The following is a 24,893-nucleotide window of genomic DNA, read 5'->3' as shown; positions in this document are numbered from 1 at the left end:
GATCTGATCCATTGGTTATGGGGATCGCTTAGCTCTGTCTATCACTTGCTGCTTATGCTGTTTGACATGCAAGTAGTCCTGTATTACAGCTTCACCAGGTTGACACCTCATTTTTAGTTATGCCTGGTGCTGCTCCTGGCATGCCCTCCTGCAGTATTCATTGACCCAGGGTTGATCCCTGGCTTGATGGTAATGGTAGAGTGGAGGATATGCTGGGCCATGAGGCTACAGATCGTGGTCAAGCACAATTCTGCTGCTGCTGATGGCCCACAGCGCCTTATGAATGCCAGTCTTGAGTTGCTAGATCTGTTTGAAATCTATCCAATTTAGCACGGTGATAGTGCCACACAACACAGTGGGGGGTATCCTCAATGTGAAGGCGGGACTTCATCTCCACAGTGACTGTGAGGTGGTCACTCCTACTGGTACTGTCATGGACAGATGAATCCGTGGCAGGCAGGTTGGTGAGGATGAGGTCAAGTATGCTTTTCCCTCTTGTTGGTTCCCTCATCACCTGCTGCAGACCCAGTCTAGCAGCTGTGTCATTTACCGAGCCAATTTTGGTGATGGACATTGAAGTCCCCCACCCAGAGTACGTTCTGTGCCCCTGCAAGTGATGTTCAACATGAAGGAACACGTGGTAATCACAGGAGGCTTCCTTGTCCATGTTTGACCTGATTCCACGCGACTTCATGGGGTCCAGAGTCGATGTTGAGGACTCCCAGGGCAACTCCCTCACCACTGTATACCACTGTGCCGCCATCTCTGCTGGGTCTGTCCTGCCGGTGGGACAGGACTTTTAATTCAAGATCTTTATTGAATTCAAATTCCACCTTCTGCCATGGTGGGATTCAAACCCGGGTCCCCAGAGCATTACCCTGGGTCTCTGAATTAGTAGTCCAGCGACAATACCACTACACCATCGCCTCCCTGAGAAGGCTGACCGAATCAAGGTAGGCAAACAAACCTTGAAGTCCCAAGCGAAGTACAGCTCACCAAGTGCATACCGCTTATGTGCTGTTGTGAAACACGTCAGCATGTCTTCCCGCCGACATGGACAGATGATCCAGCCAAGTTCGGTGGTGGGGGAGCGATTCCAGCGGGCAGGCCTAGTAATGATATGCTGATGTATTACAATGAGGCCTCCAATGTCCGATGGCAAGGAAAGCAGCCCACCATCAGCGGACTGAGCGAACGATCGCAAACTGGTTTCATGCCGTTGTGAAACCGATTGCACCATATGGTCTGCTCACGCCACCGAAAATGCCCCAACGCCAGCTGGCACGGAAATCCCAGCCAAGATTGATCCTTAAGTAAGCCATGCTAGCTTTCCTTAACTAACCCGCATTGTCCATTTGACTGTTAATTTTCTCCAGAATTATTGTTTCTCAATGGTTTGCCACTACTGAAGCTAAACTGACTGGCCTATAGCTGCTGAGCTAATCCTTACATCCATTTTTGAACAAGAGTGTAACGGTTGCAATTCTTTAATCCCCTGGGACCACCTCTGAATCTAAGGAAGACTGAGAAATTATGGGTAAAATTTTTAGTTCGGCGGGCTGGTGCATGCCCAACCCACTCGAGCATAAAATGATGAGCATTGACGGCAGGCGTGCGTTATTTCATTTGGTGGGCATGTGCCAGAGTTGGCAGCGCATCCACCAACAATTAAAAGGCCTATTAAGGCCATTAAATTATCAATTAAATAGAACTTTCCGCTGCCCGACGAACCTTACAGTTGGCGGGCAGGCGAAAAGGCCAAGTGGCCTTTGCACTTCTTAGGAAACCTCATCCACAGGCGGGATGAGGTTTCCTAAAGCAAATAAAAATAAAATTAAAATTTTAAAACTTAATTAGTAACATGTCCTTGATCATGTGACAGTCACATGAGGGGACATGTTTCATTACATTTTAATTTTCTTTATTTTTTAAAATATCTCTTTATCTCCTTGAGGCAGCTCTGTGCCTCAGCGTGAAATCGCGGTCCGGCCCTGACCACGGGCGAAGGGCTTCCCACCCGAGCCCGCCTGACAAGGATGAAATTCTGCCCTATGTCTCTTTAATTTCCACTCTCACTTCTCAAGGTATCCTTGGATGCATGTCATCTGGTCTCGGTGCCTTATAAACTTTAAGTACAGGTGACCTTCCCCTTTTTAATTTAAAACCATCCCATTTCTCAATTACCCCATCTTTTACCATGGCCTGGGTAGCATCTTCTTCCATAAAGACAGATGCAAAGTATTCATTTAGTATCTCAGCTATGCCCTGTTAATCCTCTTTTTGGTCTCTGATCGGCCCTTCTCCTCTTTTTACCACTCTTTTACTATTTAAATGCCTATAGAAGACCGTCATTTTGTTCTTTAAGTTACATAGGGATTCATGAATGATATAACACTGTCAGAGACATGAAGAAACCTTTTAAAGAATGTTGCCCTCAGTCACCTTTTGCCGAGAGGTTTCCACAGAAAGAATAAAATACTTGTAGATAATTACACTTTTGTTGTTATGGACAATGTGTACTAATGACGTTTTCAAACAATAACATTTATCACTGATTCTCTACATCTTACAGGCATTCAGGAAGTTTGACGAGATGGCAGGTAAACTCACTGAGCAGTTACGGAAATTGACTAAACAGGTAATTAATTAATTTCAGAAACAATTGACCACAGTTTAGATTGGATGATATTTAGTGCCTGCCTCATTCATGGTTACTTTACACAAGGCTTGTTTAGTTTATCAGTATCACTAAGCTGTGGAAAATTAGAACTGTGCTTTATTATACAAATGCATTTCTAACTTAACTTATCAAACTATTGCCACAGCTCTGAAGAATCAATAATTACTTCTCCCAATTGTTGTACAGCTCAGATTGCTTTCTAGGCAAAACCCAAGGTTTGGAAGGATAAAACCTGTAATAACTGTTGGCTATTTTTCACTGTTCAAGTTAACAGTACAATTTATAACCTGCTTAATTGAAATTTTACTGACAACACCGTCTTTTATCAAAGTGACTTGCCCCAGTTTAAATTCAAGCATACGCTTTCTTTGGTCTTCCAAATTATTATTTTTTTTAATATGTCTTATGATTTGGCATTGATTTAATTATTTTTTTCCTCACTTGCTTAACTATATATGAGCGAAGTAGACTTTTTCTAAAGTGAGGAGAAGCTTTTGCTCTGAGACAGACAGCAGACTTCAGTTTGCTTATTACATGCTCCTCTCCTATCCTGCTTTTCTTCAGTTGTTTTCAGGTGATCACCCAGTTCATTCTTGGAGAAGATTGACTTCACCCTATCTTAAGTCCTTTCAAGTTGAAATATTTTGGCCTGAATTTTGTGATAGGAGTAACAGTATTATTATTGAAATGTAAAGCAGTCAGCAAATTCCAGCAACTGTATTTGTTGTAAGAATATAAAACTAAATAGGGTATTTAGTGGGATTAGGCACTACAAGAGTTGAATGTCCCAAACTTGAGCCAGAACTAGGTCAGGGTTTGGGTCAAGAGGAAGATTGGAAGGTGGAGTGGGGGGGTCATTAGAGGCCAAGGTCAAGGAAAGATTGAGATCCTGAGCCGGAGAAGTTTGGAGGTCAGAGGGAGAGATAAGAGGCCAGGGTCAGGGAAGAGTAGAGTCTGGAGCTAGGGGTGATCAAGGCTAGACGAGTGATTGTAACAATTGGACAGGGGTGGGGGAACACAGGAGGAATTGGAAGGGGCAGGGGCAATGTCTGATCATGGGTGCTGGTTGAAACAGTTAAGTTGAATCCAGCAGATGTGAACTGACCTGCGTTCAGCAGTCACTGCCTCGCTTTAGTTGCCGGTTTTCCCGAGGCACAGAAAACTTCGCTGGCCAGGTGGTTAAATATGAGGCACACAGCCTCATTATAATACTTAAATTGATAACCTGCCTCCTGGGAGCAAGTTGGTTGCCCACCCGTGGCCTTCCTCTGTTAAAGCTGGAGGTGGGTGGCCTGGGGTAATAAATGTAGATTTTTTTTCTTATATTCCATCTGACCAAACCCATTTTGTTTTCACAGGCTAAAATTCTCCCCTAAATGTTTGTGGAGTTGGAATATGTTTTCATCAAAGACAAAATTTTCTAAAATGCATTATTTTATTTAGTTTAATCTATCTTAGTCCTAATTTAAATCTTGGAGACTATATTATTGTTATGAGAAAGGATTACATTGATAGCTTTGTAAAATCTGGTATTGCTGAAATGTCATTTTAAAATTGCACTTCAGTAACTTACAGGAGAGAATGATAGGTTGTGCCTTTGATATTAAACAAGCCTTCTAATAAGTGTCATAAGATAAAATAGCAAAGCTTGTTTTCTGTTTAGGTACAGGAAGCGAGACATAATCGAGATGATGAAGCTGTGAAAAAGGCAGTAAATGAGTACGATGAAGCACTTGAGAAGTGAGTTATATTCTGCAATATCCTTCAAATATCTGTTCGTTGTTTAATAATTGTTGGAAGGAAGTAACTTGCTAGGTTGCAGATGTAGATATTCTACAAGAAAAAACTTCAAGAGTAGGCAGTTTCTACCTGCTTCTTGCCATTCCTTCATGTTCTGGAATTCATGTGCCCTCTACCTCAGTCCTCTTTTGAGAGCCTCCTTAAAATCTACTTCTTTGGCCAAGCTTTTGGCCACTCCTTCTAACATATATTTCTCTGACTCTGGATCCATTTTTAAAATTATGCTTCTGTGAAATATCCTTGGACTTTTCTGCATTAAAAGTAGAATGCATCAATACGAGGGCCTCAAATTGGCTACATAGTGCCAATGTTTGAAAGATAAAGATGTCTTTGGAGGACCAAAATGACATCTAATGCAACAGACATAGGGGATGCAATGGTGTAGTGGTATTGTCGCTGGACTGGTAATCCAGAGGCCTTGGGTAATGCTCTAGGGACCCGGGTTCGAATCCTGCCATGGCTTATGGTGGAATTTGAAGTCAGTAAAAATCTGGAGTTAAAAGTCTAATGATGACCATTGTCAAATGTTGTAAAAACCCATCTGGTTCACTAATGTCCTTTGTCTGGTCTACATGACTCCAGACCTAGCAAACTACTCAGTTGTAATAAATGACTACAAAGACACTAAAAAGGAATAAAACCAAGATGGACCACCAGCCATCGACCTAGGCACCACAGCCCTGTCGACCCTGCAAAGTCCTCCTTACTAACATCTGGGGGCTAGAGCTCTCTCACAGACCTGTCTGACATTGTCATCCTCACGGAATCATATCTTATCGGGAGGGACGTTCGCAACAATCTTCAGTGGATGATCCATCTCAACCTCCTCCAGAGGGCCCCAGCATCACAAATGCGAATTCAATTCACTCCACATGATATCAAGATACACGGCAAAGGCAATGGGCCCTGACAACATTCTGGCAATAGTACATTAAGGCCTGTGCTCCAGAACTTGCTGTGCCCCTAGCCAAGCTGTTACAACACTGGCATCTACCCGGCTATGTGGAAAATTGCTCAAGTATGTCCTGTACACAAAAAGTAGGGCAAATCCAACCCGGTCAATTATTGCCCCATCTGTCATCATCAGTGCTATCAAGCAGCACGTGCTTAGCAATAACCTGCTCACTGATGTCCAGTTTGTGCTCCACCAGGGCCACTCAGCTCCTGACCTTGTCACAGCCTTGGTTCAAACATGGACAAAAGAGCTGAACTCCTGAGGTGAGGTGAGAGTGACATCAAGGCAGCATTTAACCAAGTGAGGCATCAAGGAGCCCTAGAAAAACTGGAATCAGCGGGGAAACTCTCTGCTGGTTGGAGTCGTACCTAGCACAAAGGAAGATGGTTGTGGTTTTTGGAGGTCAATCATCTCAGCTCCAGAACATCAATGCAGGAGTTCCTCAGGGTAATGTCCTAGGCCCAACCATCTTCAGCTGTTTCATCAATGACCTTACTTCCATCATAAGGTCAGAAGTGGGGATGTTCGCTGATGATTGCACAATGTTCAGCACCATTCGCGACTCCTCAGATACTGAAGCAGTCTATGTCCAAATGCAGCAAGACCTGGACAATATCCAGGCTTGGGCTGACAAGTGGCAAGTAACATTCACGCTACACAAGTATCAGTCAATAACCATCCTGAACAAGAGAGAATCCAACCATCGCCCCTTGATGTTCAATGGCATTAACATCACTGAATCCCCCACTATCAACATCCTGGGGGTTATCGTTGACCAGAAACTGAACTGGACTAGCCATATAAATACTGTGGCTACAAGAGCAGGTCAGAGGCTAGGAATTGTGCGACGAGTAACTCACATCCTGACTCCCCAAAGCCTGTCCACCATCTACAAGGCAAAAGTCAGGAGTGTGATGGAATACTCTTGCCTGGATGAGTACAGCTCCTACAACACTGAAGAAGCTGGACACCGTCCAGGACAATGCAGTCCCCTTGATTGGCACCGCATCCACAAACATTCATTCCCTCCACCACCAATGCACAGTAGCAGCAGTATGTACCATCTACAAGATGCACTGCAGGAATTCAACAAAGCTCTTTATATGGCACCTTCCAAACCCACGACATTAAATCAGGACGTAACACGAATTTGACACCAGCAGTGCCATTTTGGACCTCATTGCTCTTGCTGACGCTTTCTCTTAACCTCGCACAGCTAAATACATATTAAGCACCAGGAAGGACCGTCTACCAAAACTATTTAAAAGGATTATCAACTACTTGTCAGTTAATTGCTGATTGACTTCCTCTGGCTGTTGGTACAATTTTACAAGTGTTAGTTTTTTCAACTGGGAAGTGGTGTGGCAGGTGCTGAAGGGCTTTTTCCTGACTTCCAGACATACCAATTGCTCCCAGAAATGAGGGCACTAGTAAGCATTCTTCTTGAATTGGAACATTTTTGGGAAAATTAATGGAGGCCATGCAGAGTAGGACAAATTGCTTGAAGAGGGAGGAGAACAAGAGAAGGGGTCTCAGCAGGAAAGCATATGCACTAAGAGTGTTTATCTTACATGAACCCTAATGAGGGGCAATATGTAAGATGTCTGTGCTTCAGTAAGGTCATCTTCACTGAAATTTGCTGCACCACAACTGATGCCTCAAAGCACAGCAAGAGTGGCATTGTCGGTAGTTGTGAAGGTGATCATGACAATTAACTTTTATGTATCTGACACCTTGCAGGCTGGAGATATGTACAATGTCTCATAGTTTGCTGCTTACTGTTGTGTAAGAGGGCTCACTGATATCGCCTATTCAAAGACAGCTAACTGCATTTCACTCTCGTCTGTCAGAAACTGCTTGGTAGAGTGAGCACAAAGCTTTTCTAGGATTGCAGACCTCCCCGTAGTCCTAGGTGGCATGGTTTTGAGGACACTGTGCGTCAACTGTGTCCTATAGCGGAATGAGAGGGATGCCACTTCCTCAATATCCAGCTGGTGTGCGACCATTGATAGCAAATCATGCAGGTCAATGCAGGTATCCTGCCAGTAGTCAGGACGTCTTCATTCTGTGGACACTCGCTGTGCTACCTATGTTTCGGTCACCACAGCAAACCAAAGAATGGATATTGGAGAACAAGAGCTACAGGATGTGCCTCATGCCGCTGGGGCACAGTCGATGCACGTGTGTATAGCCTGCATGCAATGGAAGTCATGCAGCCACAGGAAATGTGATCAAGCAGACCACTGGAATTCTGGAACAACATTTCTGTTGTCTGGACAACTCTGGAGGAGCCATACAGTACAGGCTAGAATGGGTGCCATGGCTCAAGGTTGTCTGCTGCATGCTGCACAACCCCACGTACATCAAGGCACAGCCCTTCCATTCGGATGCAGCTGAGGAATAGGAGCAGGAGCATGAGGAGTAAGGAAAGAGGCAATCTAGCCAGCCCATTTTTTATTGGGCAGCCCATGAAAAACTAATTTCAGTGTGAAACTAATAACTACAACTCTAGTTTCACATTCAACAAATCCCACACCTTACCTTCACCCTCTATCACTGATCATCGCAGCATCCATGTAACCAAAATACAAAAGTAAATATAACAAAATAACGGTTGCAAACCAAATTTATAAATGATACAGCACCATATTGCACACAAAAGTCAACTAATCACCCTGTGTATTCCTTTGTGCCTGTCCTATGTGTGCAATGGCCTGTCTTAGCGCTCCTAGATAGTGCTACCCCAGGAGCTAGGCATGCCTGACAGAAGGCTGCTGACTTTCAATTTAGGAAACTGGAAAGGACCTTGGAGGATGCTTTTGAGCCGCTCTGGGCCGAGAAAGCCAAGTTTCTTGGCGTAATTGAACACGATCTTGGTATGGGCGTCAACAGCCTGGGCTTGCTGGTGAGAGGCAACATCAAGGGCACTAACAGAGTGACAGTGGTGAGAGGATGAATATTGCCCCTTTCCACTGGAAACCTTGTTGCCAATGCTCTCCCATTTTGTGCCATCCCTCACGGCTTCTCATGATAGATTTACTCTCTGCACACCAGTCCAGCCATGCACCATCGCTATAATAGTTTTAAACAGTAATGACTTGCTCTAAGAGGTCCTGGGAAGTTATGATTTTGGGCCCCTGCTGTTGCATTCATAGTTAACAATGACAGCACACAGTATTCATTGTTAAGATCAGGCTACATGAAGTTAGTAGCTCGACAAACATGACAAAATCACTCATTGCAATTCCCGCGCCCAACCACCTTTGTTTTTTTAGTTGAAACTGTGTCCATTGTTTCTTAAGTGGAATTCAATAGGAAATAAAAATTGTATTTACTGAAATGAAAACCTCTAGTTAGGTTTCTCTTACATGCAAGCACATCTTCTCCTCCCCTCCACTCTCAGCTTTCTAAATTCCCTCTGTGACACCCTGGCCCACTCTACCATTGCCGCACATGCTCTATTTCCCACTGGCACCTTTTCATGAAAGTACAGGAGATGTAATACCTGCCCATTTACCTCCTCCGTTCTCAACACCCAGGACCCCAATCACTTCTAAGTGAAACAGCAAGTTACTCGTATTTCTTTTAATTGAGTATATTGTATTCATTGCTGATGCAGCAGTCCCCTCTACACTCATTCCAGTTAGTTTTCTAATGAACCTGTGTTGTGCTCTGTAGGGAACCTCAGAACCCTGAAAATGTAAGGATTTTTTTAGCGCTCTCTTTACTGCTTTAAGGTACCGAGAAATAGAATCAACCAAGAAACTGTAAACTCTCGAAATAATTGGCTTTATTGACAATAAGAGACAGCAGGTTTGCACACACAGGTGCTTTTGTCAGTAATACAACGCCAAACTCCGAATGTTTTTCTGCTTTGGGGGAGGGGGGAATCAGGAATTAATTCTTTGTTGATGACCATCCTTGTCGTCTTCTGGACTGGCTCTGGTCTGTCTCACTAAAATGCTTTCATATTGTTCTTGCAGACAAAGCAGGCTGTCTGTAATTCTCCTTCCCACTGATGCAAAAGTAACTTGTAATGTTTCTAGCAGCTTCTCAGTCTTTCAATAACTAGCCACTCAGCCATCTTAATCTCATCCTTATCTCCACAGATGCACACCATCTAAGATAACCTCAAAAGTCTGAAGCCATAATAATGCCTTTCAATCTTGGCCATTCTACCTGGCATACCATCTTGAACATCAGGTTTAAAAGTTTTGTGTTCTGTCCTTTATTGTGAATACTTTTAGCCAAATAGCACATCCTGTTAATTTTCCTTTAAACTGGTAATAAAAGTGCATTTTGAAAAGGAATGCAGTTCTCATGTAGTAGTTTATTTAAGCTATTACAGATTTATACAACTCATCATTTCCTCTTGGCTTTTATATTCTATACTATTGTAATAAAACCTACAATTCCATTAGCTTTTTACAGAGCTAGCAACCTGATGTAGCCCCCTTAATGTCCTGTGAATCTGTAGCCCCAAATTGGTCTGATCTTTGTTATGATCCAGCTAGGGACCAGTAACTTTTCGTTTAAAGTAGTCACATTTTGAAATCCCAGGTACTTACTCAGAGGATAAAGCCACAAAATTCTACAGTTTCAAACAAATAAAATAAATTTTAATATTCAAAGTCAGAAAGTAAAACAATTTACAATACCTACCCTTATACTCTAACCTTCAGAATAACATGAGGTATGAATTACCAGGCAAACTGGTCAAACACACCAAAGTGCACAATAATTAGCAAATGTAACCTAGATCGATCCCATGTACTTTTCAACATCCCACCAGGATGTCAGTGTCCACAGTGAGTTTCACAATCTTGTGAAAACTCTCGTCTCCCTCACAAAGTGTTGCAGGTATCCACTGTCGAAGATCTAGCCTCTGAATTCCCTCAAACGCCACTCTGACTCAGACTGCCTTAATGACTGCATATCTCCCTATGGTTCAATCTCTTCTCCTGAGACCGCCTTCCACAGGATTCACAAAGCTGCACCCAGCACCTAATTATTGGCACGTTTTCAGCTCTTTAGCAGACTGCTAGTTCCACTGAGCTGGCACTGTCCCTCGGTTTCTCTGAACTTTAGCTTGGTGCAGCTGGGAGACTAAAGTGGCTCCCAGGTCGTCTTCTGAGCCCTAACCCTTTCCAACACAGAGCCAACAATCTTCTGCTACCTTCTTTGCTCCCCAGGATTTCTCCTGAGCAATCACTACCTGGGACCTGCCAACAGAAATGCTTTTGCTGCCTGGAGCATGCTCCCATATGCCCAGCCACATGGGCTTCTCTCCCCAGTGGTTCCTACCGGTAACCTTCTCCCAGTGGCTCCTTCCTGCGTGTACTTTCTCTGTCTCTCTCTCTCTCTGTTTCTCTCTTTCTGTCCTGCTCTCTCTGTCTGCCTCTTTTTCTCTGTCTGTCTCTCTCTCTCTCTCTCTTTCTTTGTCTCTGTCTCTCTCTCTCTTTGTCTCCCTCTCTCTTTTATTCTGTCTCTCTCTCTCCCTTTCTGGGTTTTCCTCCCTGAGTTCCCTCTCTCTGCCCCAGGACTCCCCTTGTTATGGTGCCAAACTGGGTCCCATGGTTGCTATTTCTTGCGCCACTCAGGCACACGACTCAATCGCTACAGCTGTCAGAAGAAAGCTGAAAATAGAGCATGCGTGGCCCATTATCCTGCAGTGGTCCAAACATGCACTGAACTCTTGGGCCAACTGGGAAATGGAGTCCTCGGCTTCCACCCAGAACATGGTAGGTTCAAATTTCTTAACATCTTACAAAGCATGACGCCTCCTTGCATTCAGAGTATAATTACTGTTATTTTTAATATCAAATTGCATCATCCCATGCGTACTGACATTAAATTCCATTTGCCACTTTTTAGCTTATCCCCCAGCTTATCAATATCCCTTTGCAGCTTCCTTTCACCTTTTAAATATGTGTTATCTGAAAATTTTGGCACTACTTCCTTTAGGTTAAATCAAAATCATTGACAGTGTGAAAAGAAGTGGCTGCAGAAATGAACTGTGTGGCAACACCACTTTGAAAAACTGCCCTTAACTTGTCTTTAAGTTGTTCTTGTTAACTGAATTCCACCAATACTATATCCACCTGCATATCTTAACCACTATTTCTGTTATCTCCTCAAAAAATTCTACAAGGTTTATCAAGCATGGTTGTCCCAGTTAAATTCTATACTAACTGCTTCTAACTTTGTTCCTACTTTTCTAGATTTTTTAGTAATTTGGTATTTAATTAAAGACTGAAATTTTCTCTACCAGGGTTTTTTATATTAAATTACCTGAAGTAACTTTCTCCCTTTTTAAGAATGGATACTATATTGGACACTGTCCACTATTCATTCGATAACACATCCATAGTGAATAGATCCCTGAACTTTAATTTCTAGAGCTTGGCAGTTTCTTTCCTTCTCTCCTACAGGATCTCACCTGGTGTATCCTGTCATGGCTCTGGATTATTATCATTCATCTCAATATATTAGGGCAAAAAGGGGGAAAATTGTCTTGAGCTTCTGCTCTTATTCTGATTGCAGGAAGCCTACATGCATGGATGTTGGATGAGGACAAGGTTAAGTTTTGGATGCACAAGCCCCTTTCCCAATATGAAATAATCTGTTGACCACTATCTACTTGGGGTCAGAGGTTGGGGTGAAAATATTCCTGCTGCGAAGATACAGCACTGACCACTGACATATTCCTGACTTTGGGGTCATTATCATATTTGAAGTAAACTTCCCATGCTGCCGCAATGGCAATTTTTAAACCAATCATGCCACATTTTGGGTTTGTGTAAGGCTTAGTCCCTGAGGTCATTGTCCAAAGATTTCCAGGCAACCCTTTCACAAACCACTGAATGCTGGCCTCTGCATCCGGTAAGTGCAAATGCCACAAATACAGTGAACACGTTTCCTTCATTTCCATGACACCTCCATTTTGTTTCAGCTTTTTGTTGGTTTGGTTTTGACTCATTTCTTCCTTTATTCCTTCATGTTTCATTTGAACATCTGCTTTGTAACATTCACACCTTTTTTAATTTAATCTTTCCTGCCCTCCACCCTATCACAGAGCTTCCCTTTTGTACTTCTTCTCACCCCTTTCACTTCCTTAAATCTTATTACATTTCTACCTTTCCTCAGTTCAGATTAAGGGTCATCATGGCTTGAAAAGTTAACTCTGTTTATCTACACAGATGCTGTCTGACCTGCTGAGTGTTTCCAGCATTTGCTGCTTTTAATTTCAAATTTGCAGCATCTGCAGTATTTTGCTTTTGTATAAAGGCAGCATAAAAGAACCATTTTTTGGGTTGGCAGATTGTAATTGATCCTTGGATCATAGAAACTAGGAGCAGGAGTAGGCAATTCAGCCCTTTGAGCCTGCTCCGCCATTCATTATGATCATGGCTGATCATCCAACTCAATAGCTTGCTCCCGCTTTCTCCCCATACCCTTTGATCCCTTGCGCCCCAAGAGCTATATCTAACTCCTTCTTGAAAACATACAATGTTTTGGTCTCAACTACTTTCTGTGGTAACGAATTCCACAGGCTCACCACTCTCTGGGTGAAGAAATTTTTCCTCATCTCAGTCCTAAATGGTCTACCCCATATCCTCAGACTGTGACCCCTGATTCTGGACTCCCCCACCATCGGGAACATCCTTCCTGCATCTACCCTGTCTAGTCCTGTTCGAATTTTATAGGTTTCTATGAGATTTCCCCTCATTCTTCTGAACTCCAGCGAATATAATCCTAATCGACTCAATCTCTCCTCATATGTCAGTCCCGCCACCCCAGGAATCAGTCAGGTAAATCTTCACTGCACTCCCTCTATGGCAAGTACATCCTTCCTCGGATAAGGAGACCAAAGCTGTACACAATATTCTAGGTGTGGTCTCACCAAGGCCCTGTACAATTGCAGCAAGACATCCCTGTTCCTGTACTCGAATCCTCTAGCTATGAAGGCCAACATACCATTTGCCTTCTTTACCGCCTGCTGCACCTGCATGCTTACCTTCAGCGATTGGTGTACAAGGACACCCAGGTCTCGTTGCACATTCCCCTCTCTCAATTTGTAGCCATTCAGATAATAATCTGCCTTCCTGTTTTTGCTACCAAAATAGATAATCTCACATTTATCCACATTATACTGCATCTGCCATGCATTTGCCCACTCACTCAGCTTGTCCAAATCACACTGAAGCATCTCTGCATCCTCCTCATAACTCACCCTCCCACCCAGCCTAGTGTCATCTGCAAATTTTACATTTAATTCCCTCATCTAAATTATTAATATATATTGTGAATAACTGGGATCCCAGCACCAATCCCTGCGGTACCCCATTAGTCACTGCCTGCCATTTGGAAAAACACCCATTTATTCCTACACTTTGTTTCCTGTCTGCCAACTAGTTTTCTATCCATCTCAGTACACTACCCCCAATCCCATGCGCTTTAATTTTACACGCCAACCTCTTATGTGGGACTTTGTCGAAAGCTTTCTGAAAGTCCAAATAAACCACATCCACTGGTTCCCCCTCATCAACTCTACTAGTTACATCCTCAAAAAATTCCAGTAGGTTTGTCAAGCATGATTTGCCTTTCCTAAATCCATGCTGACTCTGTCCAATTCTGCCACTGTTTTCCACATGCTGAGCTATTAAATCTTTTATAATGGATTCTAGAATTTTCCCCACCACTGACATCAGGTTGATCAATTCTTGGGCCTCAGTTATTTAGCCTATATTAATAGCTTTGGTGGATACTGGCCAAGTGTAATGTATCCTACCACAAGGCCTTAATTTCCGCTCCCCACCCCCACCCCCCATACCCATCCCTGCCCTCACACTACCTAACGATGAGACCTCCATTCCAGCCCAACCTGGCCTCCAAACCTGGATTACGCATCCTAAAACACCCACTACACCTCTTTTCCCCCCCCCACCCCCCCCCCTCCCCAAGGCCCCAACTCCCCCACCCAGGACATGGGTCACTGATCCCTACTCACTTTGATGCCTCTGACATCCAAATCCTCCACCTAAGCCCCCAACTACCCCATCCCCATGAACAGCAGCAGTCCACCCAACTATCTATCTATCACAAAAGTCAGCAGGTCTGGCAGCATCGGCGGAGAAGAAAAGAGTTGACGTTTCGAGTCCTCATGACCCTTCGACAGGTAATTCTGTTTTTGTTTTGGATTTCCAGCATCCGCAGTTTTTTTGTTTTTATATCTATCTATCACACCCATCCATCCATCCCCACCCTCCCACTTCAATAAGAGTGCAGAAGAGGTTTACAAGAATGGTTCCAGGGATGAGAACTTCAGTTATGAGGAAAGATTGGAGAAGTTGGGACTGTTTTCCTTGAAGAGGAGAAGGCTAAGAGGAGACTTGATAGAAGTTTTCAAAATCATGAGGGGTCTGACATAGTAGTTAGGGAGAAACTGTTCCCGCTCATAAACGGATCAAGTACCAAGGGCACAGTTTTAAAGTGTTTTCCAAAAGAAGCAAATGTGAGGTGAGAAAAAAAATTTTCACACAGCATGTAGTTAGGGTTTGGAATGCACTATCTGGAAGTGTGGTGGAGGCATGTTCAATTGAGGCATTTAAGAGGGCATAGGATGATTATTTAAATAGAAACAATGTGCAGGGTTACAGGGAAAAGGCAGGAGATTGGCACTAAGTTAAAATGCTCAAAAGACTGATGCAGGCATGATGGGCCAAATGGCCTCCTTCTGCACTGTGACAATTCTGTGATTCTGTGAATTAGGCTGGCTGCTGGGGAACTGATCAGTGACATCACTGACACTCTGCAGCATGTGAAGCAAACCCGAATTGTCGTCTCCCCACATCTTTCTGACCAATCTCTCCCTGTAGGTCAAGTCAGTAAATATCTGTCTCTCTCTGTCCCCCCTCCACCCCCAAAGACACTGGGCAAAATTTTTACCTCGGGCGGGCGCTCACCCGACCTGCTCGAGGGTAAAATGACGTGTGTTGACGTTGGGCAAGCGTTCCAGTGTCAACGCGCGGTTGTACAATATTTCAGTCGGCGGCGCACGCCAGACTTGGCAGCATGCCCGCCAACAATTAAAAGGCTTATTAAGTCCATTAGCAAGGTAATTAAAATAAATTTTTCACTGCCTGTCCAACCTTATGGCTGGCAGGCAAGCGAAAAGCCCAAGAGGCCTTTGCACTTTTTAGGAAACTTTATCTACGGACGGGATGAGGTTTCCTAAAGCAAATAAAAATAAAATGAAAAAAGTTAAAATTTAATTAATAACACGTCCCTGCTCATGTGACAGAGTCATATGAGGGGACATTTTTTATAACATTTTTCATTTCTTTATTTTTTTTTTAAACTCTTCATCTCCCTGAGGCAGCTCTGTGCCTCAGGGAGATTATCAATCGTATGCGAAGTTCGCAATCACCCCACTCGCCCTCCTCCCCCTGCCTACACAGCAACACTGAGAAATGCCATTCGCGTTTCACGCTGGGTGGGCCTTAATTGGCCTTCCAGCCTTGATTGCGGGCGGCAGCTGGCTTCCCGACTGCCCTCGCCGAGCTCGCCCGACAAGGGCAAAATTCTGCCTCGCCTGTAATGAGATATAACATCAGTTAAGTGAATGGACAAGATTGTGGTAGATGGATTACAACATGTGAAATCATAAAAATAGCAAACAAGTTTTTTTAAGAAGGCTAATGTGTATGTGGACCTTTATTTCAAGGATTATAAGACTAGGAAGGCTTGCTGCAAAGTGTACAGTGTTTTGGTGAGACTATACAGTGCTCTAGTGTAGTTTTGGTGCGGCTACAGCCGGAATTAGCATCAGGTGGTGGGAGGGACAATATGGCAAGAAGGCCAAAAATCAGTTTCACACCGACACAAAAGCGCAGTGGGATCAGTGGATGACGTGCGCCATGGCAGAACATCAATCCTGCTGTAAGCCGCTTTGCATCCCACTAATGAGATGTAAAGTAAGGTCCAACTGAAATTATTCCCCCCCCCCCACCCTACGCCAGATTTACCGTAACCCCAGAACAATGGTCCAGAACACGTCTGGGCAAGTTTGATGTGCAGAAGTCGGGACTTACCGTTAGGGCCTTGCTCAGATCGCAGACATCTAAAGAGCAGAAGATGCTGGAGCCCAACACTAGCGGATCCTGGAAGAACACGTGCATCGCATGCTGGGTGGATTCTCATGGATATGACTCTGCCGCGAATGAGCACTTGGATGGTGGGAGGACATTATTGATGTCTCAGGTCTACTTTGGCACATCACAGACCATGGGCTGCTATGGATGATCAGCAAAGGGGAGAGAGGAAGCTCTAGCTGTGTGTGGGCGAGAAAGGTGTACCGGGCGGATGGAAGAGGTAGGTCTAGGTATGACTGGGTGAAGAAGGTGTCCCAGGGTGGGGGGCGAGGCTGGGAGGGGGAACGGAGGTGTCAGGGGGGTGAGATTGGGAAGGGGGGAACAGAGATATCAGGGGAGTGAGGTTGGTGGGGAGGCAAAGGTATCAGTGGTGATGTTGGGAGGGGGGAGGAAGGAGTACGGGGGAGGGACGGTGGTAACGGTGAAGAATGCAGCAAGTTTGGAGGTAGGTGTAAGGTAAGGTGTTCAGATGGGGGAAGGAGTTTGCAGAGGGGAGACAGTAAGGGTGGAGGAGGCAGTAAGGGTGGAGGAGGAAGTAAGGGCAGGGGGATGTCCAGGTGAACATGCAAGGGAGGGATCTGTGGAGTCTATGACTGCCCCCGGGCTTCAAACTGAGGGTGGGCATGGTAAAAAGCAATGATGAGTATGAGAGAGGCAGAGCGCGCTGATAAGGTAGGAAGGTGAGGGTTTGACGGTACTTGTAGAAGACCATAAGACATAGGAGCAGAAATTAGGCCATTCAGCCCTTCGAGTCTGCTCCGCCATTCAATCATGGCTGATAAGTTTCTCACCCCATTCTCCCGCCTTCGCCCCGTTACCTTTGATCCCCTTACCAATCAAGAACCTATCTATCTTGGTCTTAAATACACTCAATGACCTGGCCTCCACAGCCTTCTGTGGCAATGAATTCCATAGATTCACCACTCTCTGGCTAAAGAAGTTTCTCCTCATCTCTGTTCTAAAAGGTCTTTCCTTTACTCTGAGGCTGTGCCCTCGGGTCCTAGTTTCTCCTACTAATGGAAACATCTTCCCCACGTCCATTCTATCCAGGTCTTTCAGTATCTGTAAGTTTCAATCAAATCCCCTCTCATCCTTCTAAACTTCATCGAGTATAGACCCAGAGTCCTCAAACGTTCCTCATATGTTAAGCCTTTCATTCCTGGTATCGTTCTCGTGAACCTCCTCTGGACCCTCTCCAGGGCCAGCACATCCTTCCTGAGGTACGGGGCCCAAAATTGCTCACAATATTCTAAATGTGGTCTGACCAGAGCTTTATAAACCCTCAGCAGCACATCCCTGCTTTTATATTCTAGTCCTCTCGAAATAAATGCCAACATTGCATTTGCCTTCCTAACTACCGACTCAAGCTGCAAGTTAACCTTAAGAGAATCCTGGACTTGGACTCCCAAGTCCCTTTGCACTCCAGATTTCTGAATTCTCTCACCATTTAGAAAATAGTCTATGCCTCTATTCTTGCTACCAAAGTGCATGACCTCACATTGTATTCCATCTGCCACTTCTTTGCCCATTCTCCTAACCTATCCAAATCCTTCTGCAGCCTCCCCGCCTCCTCAATACTACCTGTCTCTCCATCTATCTTTGTATCATCTGCAAACTTAGCCAGAATGCCCTCAGTTCCTTCATTTAGATCATTAATGTATAAAGTGAAAAGTTGTGGTACCAACACTGACCCCTGCGGAACTCCACTAGGCACCAGCTGCCATCCTGAGAAGGACCCCCTTATCCCCACCCTCTGCCTCCTGCCAAACAGCCAATCTTCTATCCATGCTAGTACCTTGCCTCTAACACCGTGGCCTCTTATCTTACTCAGCAGCCTCCTGTGCGGCAGCTTGTCAAAGGCCTTCTGGAAGTCCAAGTAGATAACATCCATTGGCTTTCCTTTGTCTAACCTACTCGTTACCTCCTTAAAGAATTCTAACAGATTTGTCAGGCCTGACCTCCCCTTGATGAAACCATGCTGTCTTTGTCCTATTTTACCATGCACTTCCAAGTATTCTGAAATCTCATCCTTAATAATGGACTCTAAAATCTTACCAACGACTGAGGTCAGGCTAATTGGCCTGTAATTTCCCATCTTTTGCCTCACTCCCTTCTTAAACAGGGGGGTTACATTAGCGATTTTCCAGTCCTCTGGGACCCTCCCTGACTCCAGTGATTCATGAAATATCACCACTAAAGCCTCCACTATCTCTTCAGCTATCTCCTTTAAAACTCTGGGATGTAATCCATCTGGTCCAGGTGATTTATCCACCTTCAGATCTTTCAGTTTTCCTTTCACCTTCTCCTTGGTAAATGGCCACCATACTCACCTCTGCCCCCCAACTCTCTTGAATTTTGGGGATGTCACTCGTGTCTTCCACCATGAAGACTGACGCAAAGTACCTATTCAGTTCCTCCGCCATTTCTTTGTTCCCCACTACTACTTCTCCAGCGTCATTTTCCAGTGGCCCAATGTCCGCTTTTGTCTCTCTCTTACCCTTCATAAATCTAAAAAAAAACTCTTGCAATCTTCTTTTATATTACTGGCTAGTTTACTCTCATATTTAATCTTCTCCCTCCTTATTTCTTTTTTAGTTGTCCTCTGTTGGTCTTTGTAGGCTTCCCAATCCCCTGGTTTCCCACTGCTCTTTGCCGCATTGTAGCTTTTATGCTGTCCCTGACTTCCCTTGTCAGCCATGGTTACCTCATCATCCCTTTAGTTTGCTGCTTCTTCCTAGAGATGAATTTTTGCTGTCTCCCAAATTACTCCCAGAAACTCCTCCCATTGCTGTTCCACTGTCTTTCCTGCTAGGCTCATCTCCCAGTCAGTTCTGGCCAGGTCCTCCCTCATGCCTCTGTAGTTGCCTTTATTCAACTGTAATACCGTTACATCTACTTCCAGCTTTTCCCTTTCAAATTGCAGGGTGAATTCTATCATATTATGGTCACTTCCTCCTAAGGGTTCCTTCACCTTAAGCTCCCTTATCAAATGGTAGTTGTCACATTGTGCTCAGCTCCCCTCCCCCAGTTATCCATGTCCTTTCCCACATCGCTGTTGACCCCGCCCCGGCATCACCTAGAATGTCTGTAGAAAGGACGGAGAGGGCAGTTGCTGAAGACTCGGAAGCAGACACAGACACTGGGAGCAGGAAGGAGGAGGTCAGGGAGGTTGATATGGATGGGGGTTGGTTTTCTCAGGAAGATAGGGACTGCGCACGTTCACCTGGACATCCTGGAAAATAAAGGGTTCTGGTTGGTAGGTGATGATGGGGAGATGGAAGGTGATGCCGGGGGGGGTCAACAGCAATGTGGGAAAGTACATGGATAACTGGGGGAGGGGAGCTGAGCATAATGTGACAACTACCATTTTTCTCAAATCGAAAGTGTTTGGAGCCTCACATTGGATGGGCACAGGTGTTGCTTGGGATGCTAACAGTGGGTGGGCAGAGATGCAGATCGGCTCAGAAGGACAACTGAAAGCGAACCCCAGCTCCCAGCGTTCACAATGCTCGGGACATTGAGATGAGTGTGATGGAGGAAGGTTCCGTGTGCGTGGGAGAGTGCTTGCACAAGGCCCCGCAAGGCCCTGCCATACAGACACTTCCCCCTCCAAAATTACTTGCGATCTGGCTGGGTGCAGCTGAACTGCTAGTGGTGGGGGGATACAAAGGGAGGACTCGCGATGCCTGTAAATTTAGCTGAAAGACACCATTACACATTATTCAGTGAAAGTGAATATATTTTCAGATTATAAAGTGACAAAATGTGTTCATTTGTGATCAGAAATTCTTAACTTTTCTAGGCCTACCACTCCATCTAGGTGCTGCCCTGACATCTGCAGGTGGGGTGGAGACAACCTGTGCAATGGTTGGCTTTGATGCCTCTTATGATGTCAGAGTGGGTACTCTGGAAAGCCGAGGCCTTGAGGGACCCGGCTTGCTTTGGTTGTCCTCTGTGGGCCAGTTGCTCCCCCTGTGATGATAGAGGATGAGGTTGAGGGGGTCCCAGGCAAAGGGGACTTGACAGCCTCTGCGATTCCTGAGCGGATGACCCAGGGGTGTCCTGCTGTTGCTCCTCCTCCCTTCGGGTGCCCAAGTGCCCGGGCCTGACTCCTTGAGGGGAGGGAGCACCTGGAGGGACATCAAGGTGCCCCATTTCCCCTTCGTGTTGCCACTCCAGTAACTTATCCATGGCTCGCACGATGGAGTGCAGGTTTGCGTGCAACTCTGCGTTCTGCAGGACCAGGCTCTCCATGACATCTGCTATATTTCCCATGGAGACCTCCATACACGCACGTGTGGACACCACTTCATCAGCCAGCAGACAGAAGCACTCCTCCGACTCCCGTGCCACTCTGTTGAGAGCTTTCAACAGCTCTGTGTGATGTTTCCACGCCTTCTGCTGACTCTCCACGATGAGTTGGAAGGCCGAATCCAGAGGCTCGTGATCTGACTTGGACCTCACAGATGCCTCTTCCCCAGCATCCTCCGAGTGCCAGGGAGCTCGGCTGAACCTGCCTCTTCCTGCTGTGGACAATTGTCCGTGTGGTGACCACTAGATTATGAACTTGTGCCTATTCTAAATCTAGGTCCCACCGAGGTGTGTGTCTCAGCGCTGGTGGAGGGTGTGGGTAAGCACTGTGACTTCCAGTCTGCTTATTTCCAGCTCTTCAATGGAGGAGGTGTCCGTTTGGCCGGAGGTGAGGATGTGAATGAGCTGAGGGACTGGCTGGCTGAGGGTGTCGGTTGCTTGGCAGAGCTCCCTGTGAACCAAAGTAGGGATAATTAGTGCATGGTAGCAGAGTCAAAAGCAGGAGAGAGAGCACTCACATTTGCATTGAGAGAGGGATGATGTGGTGCAGGATCCTCATGAGGGTGTTCGCTGCCGACCTCACTGTCACTGCCGGTACGGTCCATGTACTCACTGGTCAGCACAATGGTACGCTCCTCAAAGTGTGTGAGGGGCCTAATGTGGGCCACCCCAGCTCCCCGACCTGGGACCTCTCCCTGCTGATGTGAGCAGGCTTCTCCTGCATGAAAACAGATGGAGAGAGTGTAAGCCAGACTGCACGGAATGTTTGTGTGGTGAGCAAAGCCATGAACAGGATGAGGACACAGGCTCTACTGGATATGAGCCTGATGGAATTGTGAGGGTATGTTTGAGTTAGTGGTGTTGTCCCTTGAGGTGTGAGATCCCTGTGGCTGTGTGATGGGTTTGTGAGTGTGTAAGTTTAGAGTGATGAGGCAGTTGAGATCATTCATCCTCTTCCTCACAGGATGGCTGACCTCAGTGCTCTGGTGGCACTCTCCGCTGCTGCCACTGCCTCCCAGGCTGGATTGGTGACTCTAGTGAACCAACTGTGGCCAGAGCGGGTGTGGAGAATATCAAAGGCGTTTTCCACTGCGTCCAGCAGGCACCTCAGAGAGGCGTCACTAAATTTGGCGACTGCCGTCTTCTTTGCTTTCGGGGCCATCTGTCGCCTGGCACAGTCCTGGGCCTAAAGACATGAAGTAGGCTTGTGCTCTGGTGCGCTTTAAGTGTGGCATCTGGAGCGAGGAATCGCTGAGTTCGCAACATGATGGGCAAAACCGAGCCTGGCCCCAGCAATCCGGTGTGTTCCCCGTGAATGCATAATTAATGAGGCAAGACACAGCAGGAATGGGCCAATATGGCGCCAAAAGCCACCATTGTGGCTGGCCGGTAAGATGTCCTTTTTCTTGCCCGCTCCCGCACTTTGTGCAAATCTGGAACAATTTTACCCTACGGCTGGAGGACTGTGTAGTTTTGGCTTCCGTACTTGCTTTAGAGTAGGCGAAACCAAAGATCACAAGATTGGTTCCTAGGATAAGAGGGCTGACTTCTGAGGAGATTGTCAAAAAAAACAAGACATTGTAATATTTTTCGTCTGGTAATATCACTGTTATATTTCTTATGTACTGGAAGACAGGCTGCTGGGGGTGTAAATATAATAATTGGAGTAAGAGCCAGAGTGACTGCACGAGTCTAAAACCAGCAGTAAGAAGTGGTTTTGATATGTTAATGAACCAAGAGGAACTTCAATCAGAGTTTTACATAAAGCAATATCAGGAGTAGTTTTGAATTGTGTTATTTTAGTTCAAAGGGTGTGCAGGTTGTAAAAGGTGTAAGGTAAAGATAGGGTAGGTTTTTTTTATAAGTCTAAGAGCTAGGGTAAAGAAACAAGTTTAATCAATTCTGGGGAAAAAAGCATTTCTGAAGAGATTGGTTGAGAAATTAGAGATCAAAGGGAAGATACGCATTTAAGGAAATACTGAAACCTGGGGGATAGTTGCTTAGATCTCCCAGAAAACAGCAGGGTAGCTGGTCAGAACTCCCAGAAGACAGTGTGAACAAGGCCAGACCAGGAGAACCAGTTGCTGTCAGCTTCAGAGGACATCCCAAAGGAAAAGGCACTGTGTGGTTAAAAACTACAGGAATTATATAGATTTTAAAATCTAGAAGGATAGTTGCTGAACAGAAAAGGGGGAGGTTAGCTCTGAGGGTAGTTAGGTTAAGATCTTGTGGAACTGTTTTAAAATACTGTTTATTGTGTGAAGCCATTCTTGTGTTTAAGCATACCTTTGGTTTTTTTTGCTATTTTAATAAACATTTATTCCACTATAAAATCATCATGGTGACATAATTCCCTGATTCCAGAACCTCTCATACTGTAGAAATTTCAAAAGCCATTTTGGCAGCTGTTTCAAGTTGGAATTTAGGCAGTTCAGCATTTACCATCAGCCAAGCTGCCCAATCAGAGGTTGTGTAGAATTAGCCAATTCTCTCGAGAGTTTCTAAAAATGAAGGGTGATCTCGTTGAAAGATATAAGATTTTGAGAGAGCTTGATAGGGTAGATGCTGTGAGACTGTTTCCCAGGCTGGAGAGACTAAAACTAGGGGACATAGTCTCAAGATAAGGAGTAAGCCTTTCAGGATTGAGGTAAAATGTAGCTCAGAGAGTTGTGAATCTTTAGAATTTTGGATGATCCATCATTGAGTACATTTAAGATTTTTGGTGCCTTGGGATCATGGGACATGGGAAGCAAGCACGAGCTTATTAAATGACTGAGCGGGCTTAGCTACTCCTCCTACTATTTCTTATGTTCTTTCGTTCTGATTTTGTCAGGTATATTCCAGTGCTTATGGCTCAGGCCAGAATCTACTGGAACTTGGAAAACTACCAAATGGTTGAGAAGATCTTCCGAAAGTCAGTGGAGTTCTGCAATGAGCATGATGTTTGGAAATTGAATGTTGCCCATGTTCTCTTTATGCAAGAGAACAAGTATAAAGAGGCAATAGGCTTCTATGAACCAATTGTGAAAAAGCATTACGACAATGTAAGACACCAACGTTTGCATGCAATTTTGTTTTAAAACCATAGTGAATTATCACTTTTAACTCATTTTGTGTCCCTGATGATCTTACTTAACACTTGTTATTTCCAACCTAATGGCGATCAAACTACTATAAATGAAAACTTGATTATTTTGATAATGAGCAATGAATATTTATTCAACCAGAATTTAGAATTATTATTCATAGCCAAACATTTGTGGGATACTGTATATTCATATTTTGATATGCATTTTCAAATAGGTGGTCAAACCTGTGCTCTTAACCTAAGCTTTTTTGCTATCTTGGAGCCATACCCAAAATCTTTTAGTTTCTTTTTAATTTGAAAAGAATAACTTAGTAAAGGCGAGTGTGAGACTTCAGTGGTGTCAATCAACTGATCACTAGCTACTCTTTTCTGTAAAGTTGTTATTTTTTTGGAAGTGCTCCCTGTATGCCTGACCCTAAATTCAACAGATTCTGTGTTGAAGCAATGATAAATATTTCCTCACTGAGCACAAACCTAAGAACTTAAAGTGACAGAAAATTGATATCGCTGCAATATTTTCATTTGGTGATTTTGTCCGTCTATTAAGCTAGAACACTCCATGTGCCAGTTTTATTGGGCACATAATGTACATTTTAGACAGGCACTGAATTGGCAAATGTGGTATCTCTGATAGTTCACCTCTGATTTAGGTCACATACAACATAGGGCTGCCCGTTTTTCAATTAGCAGATTTTTTATACAGTATACATGACATTCTACAAAGTCATCAAAACTGATGAATTTCAGATTAATTCCCTAAAGTTCATTGAGTTTTCCACATTTCAAGTCATAGAATTAGCCCATTTAAGAAATAATTAAGTATTGTGCAAGCCTGTTTAGCAGCTTGTAATGTGTAATTTGGATTTTAAAAATTCTAAATTGTATTTTAAGAAAAGATTAATTTTC

At 44.6% G+C, this 24,893-nt stretch overlaps 1 protein-coding gene across 2 annotated transcripts in view; it reads left to right on the top strand.

Annotated features, from left to right (window-relative positions):
- flr (fleer) overlaps positions 1-24,893 on the top strand; it is a 270,425-nt gene that overhangs the window by 178,157 nt on the left and 67,375 nt on the right. For both annotated transcript variants that reach the window (XM_041205945.1, XM_041205944.1), the window contains exons 12-14: positions 2,573-2,638; positions 4,344-4,420; positions 23,733-23,943. In XM_041205945.1, the coding sequence (XP_041061879.1) occupies positions 2,573-2,638; positions 4,344-4,420; positions 23,733-23,943 (354 nt within the window). The remainder of the gene's footprint in view (positions 1-2,572; positions 2,639-4,343; positions 4,421-23,732; positions 23,944-24,893) is intronic.

The sequence above is a fragment of the Carcharodon carcharias genome, chromosome 15 (assembly GCF_017639515.1).
Source record: "Carcharodon carcharias isolate sCarCar2 chromosome 15, sCarCar2.pri, whole genome shotgun sequence".
Lineage (NCBI taxonomy): Eukaryota > Metazoa > Chordata > Chondrichthyes > Lamniformes > Lamnidae > Carcharodon > Carcharodon carcharias.
Note: the sequence above shows the minus strand (reverse complement) of the source record. Positions and strands in the feature narration are given on the sequence as shown.